General features: G+C 50.3%; 1 protein-coding gene across 4 annotated transcripts in view; it reads right to left on the reverse strand.

The window, feature by feature from the left end:
* LOC114045696 (formin-like protein 2) overlaps positions 1-718 on the reverse strand; it is a 371038-nt gene extending 370320 nt beyond the window's left edge. For all 4 annotated transcript variants that reach the window (XM_027865802.1, XM_027865804.1, XM_027865803.1 and 1 more), the window contains exon 1: positions 461-718. In XM_027865802.1, coding sequence (XP_027721603.1) covers positions 461-577 — 117 coding nt within the window. In that variant the 5' untranslated portion in view covers positions 578-718. The remainder of the gene's footprint in view (positions 1-460) is intronic.
* Positions 719-2516: the final 1798 nt, after the last annotated feature.

The raw sequence follows: 2516 nt of genomic DNA on the forward strand, positions 1-2516 counted from the left end.
CACACACACACACACACACACACACACACACACACACACACACACACCCACCCACCCACCCCCGGGCGCAAGATCCACAAGCTGCCTCCTTTTCTCCAGACAATGGGGGGAAGAGAGGCTCGCAGGAGCAAGCTCGACTCCTTCAGTGAAAAGTGCCCGGGACTAAGAAGCCCAGGCAGTGCCACCCTAATCCATCCCTTGGGAGCCTCGGTCTGTGGCGAGATGGGTCCAGGGGCGGGGAAGGAGGACTAGGGGAGAGGTGGTAAGAGATGGGAGAAGGTGGAAGGCAAGGAACCTCCCCCTGGCTCCTCTCCATTCCCTCCTTCAAAAAAAATTTTTTTCAAGAAAAGAGGAGGAAAGAAAGGGGCAGTACCGAAGGCGAAGAGGAAAGGGCTTTGCTTCACCATAAGGTAAATGGGCATTGTTAAGTGTACAACATATTCGGCCGGTTCTTACTTACCAAGACCACCGCAAATCTCTCCTCCAGTTCACCTGGCTCGGGCATTGGCAGCTTCAAAGGCATGTTGTGCGCCCTGAAATCAGTTTGCTGAGAATCCATGCTTCCTGCATTCCCCATGATGAGCCGCTTTTCGGAGCAGAGGGGGATTTCTCCTCCGGCCCCCCTTATCGTCCGTGGATGAGATCAGAAATGCACCGCACGAGCCCTCCCCTCGCTCTCTCGCCTTCTCCCTCTCTCTCTCTCTCTCTCCCCGTTATCCTCCCCTCCTCCGCACCTCCCTATCCCACCTCCTCCGTCGCCCACTCGTAGCCCCCCTCCTGCTTCAAGCCCCCCTTCCACCCGCCCGAGAGAGGAGAGAGCCGAACGTGCTGGTCGAAGAGCGAGGTCTCCCTCTAGCAGCGCTCAAAGTGGAGCCTGCTTCCTTCCACCTTCATGCTTTCGCCTGCGGTTCTCCCTCCTCCCGTGCACAACCCGGACCTCTTTTCTTCGGGAGGTATAGTTAAGGCGCCTGGATCCTCTCGGCATGGTGCACCATCCTCCACGCCCAAGCCCAGCTAGCAAACCGCGGGAGCGGACACACGCATGGCCCCGGGCGCGCGTGGTCCTCCTGTTCTTTCACACGCCCTCCCCACCTACACCGACCCCGGCTAATCAGTCCCCGGCTGTGGTTGCTGCTGCCGCCGTTGTCACATTCACATCCGAGCCCCCCGGTCCGAAGATACCACAAAAATCCGCGAGCGACTGGGAAACCAGACAAATGCAGCAGCAGCAGCACCTCGCTCCCAGCACAATGCCTCTTTTCTCCAAGGCTCCGCCCCCCAGGGCCCTTGACTCCTCCCCTCGCCCCAGGGAACGCTGGGACTCGTAGTTCTGGCCAGCTGCAGCCGCACGCGGTAACCTCGCCCCCTGTCGGGAAGCTGAACTCCTCTGCAAAACCTGATTGAGCCCACCACTGGAGAGGCAATTTGCACTAACTCCAGAGTTTCCCTTCCGATCTGTTCTCGTACCGGAGGAAATGATCTTTATACAGTTAAGGACGTGTCTGACAAGGCTGAGGCATCTGGAGAGCCTCCCTAACAAAAGGAATTAAGTACAAAAGGCGGGGGCTGGACCAGATGATTTTGCGATGTAGCCTCCAGCTCTGTCTTTGTAGAGTTGTAAGTGGCTGCCTGAATGCCGCATTTGTTCTAGGAGCTTACACAGGTATATGAGACACAATCCTGGCTCTCTCTTAGAATAACAATGTATAGGGCTTTAAATTATTCCTTGTCAGAAATAAGCTACCTGTGCTCTTCTATGCTCTGTATGTTCTAGCACTTAATAATATGTGTAAATTTAAAACTGACTATTTTGTGTGAGACCCCACAAAACCGACAAACCTGTCAATGACACTACATAACAATATAATTAATGATATAGGGCATTAAGTTTTGGGAAGAGCTTTCCTCATAACAACCCTGTGAAGTGGGTAATTCTAGTAGTATTATCCCTGTTTTACAAGTGATGAAACCAAGGTTCATTGTTCACAAGTGACAATAGATATTGAACTTGAACACAGATCATCTGACTTTAAGGCCAATTGGCTCTTTCTCCTACACTGAGCTTTTGATTTCACAGTCTAAAACTACGAGGGAGTACTGAGCCAGGGAAATATGTTGAAAATCAGAGGTCAGCCTTATCAACAGTCATTAGTATGACTTCCCTCGGAAAAGTTTTATGATTTTATGTTTATGGTTGTATCATTGTGGTTGTATCCTCAGTGTCTTAGAAGAGTGCCTTACATAGAGTAGGTAGTTAATAAATACTTTTTTGGATCCTATTGGATTTAAGGCATTGACCCCAGGAGTTGAAATGAAAATGTTCTCGGTAAAGGTAATGCTTTAAACCTTACCGCTGGCTCATTTATACTTCAGTCTGAAAAACTTTGTAACCCTTTCTTGAAAGCAGATTTGATCAAGGGGTAGGAAAGAAAACAGATTTCACACACAAAAAGAAGAAGAAGAAGAAGAAAGAAGAAGAAGAAGAAGAAGAAGAAGAAGAAGAAGAAGAAGAAGAA

Source organism: Vombatus ursinus, unplaced genomic scaffold, assembly GCF_900497805.2.
Source record: "Vombatus ursinus unplaced genomic scaffold, bare-nosed wombat genome assembly UNPS02014779.1, whole genome shotgun sequence".
NCBI lineage: Eukaryota > Metazoa > Chordata > Mammalia > Diprotodontia > Vombatidae > Vombatus > Vombatus ursinus.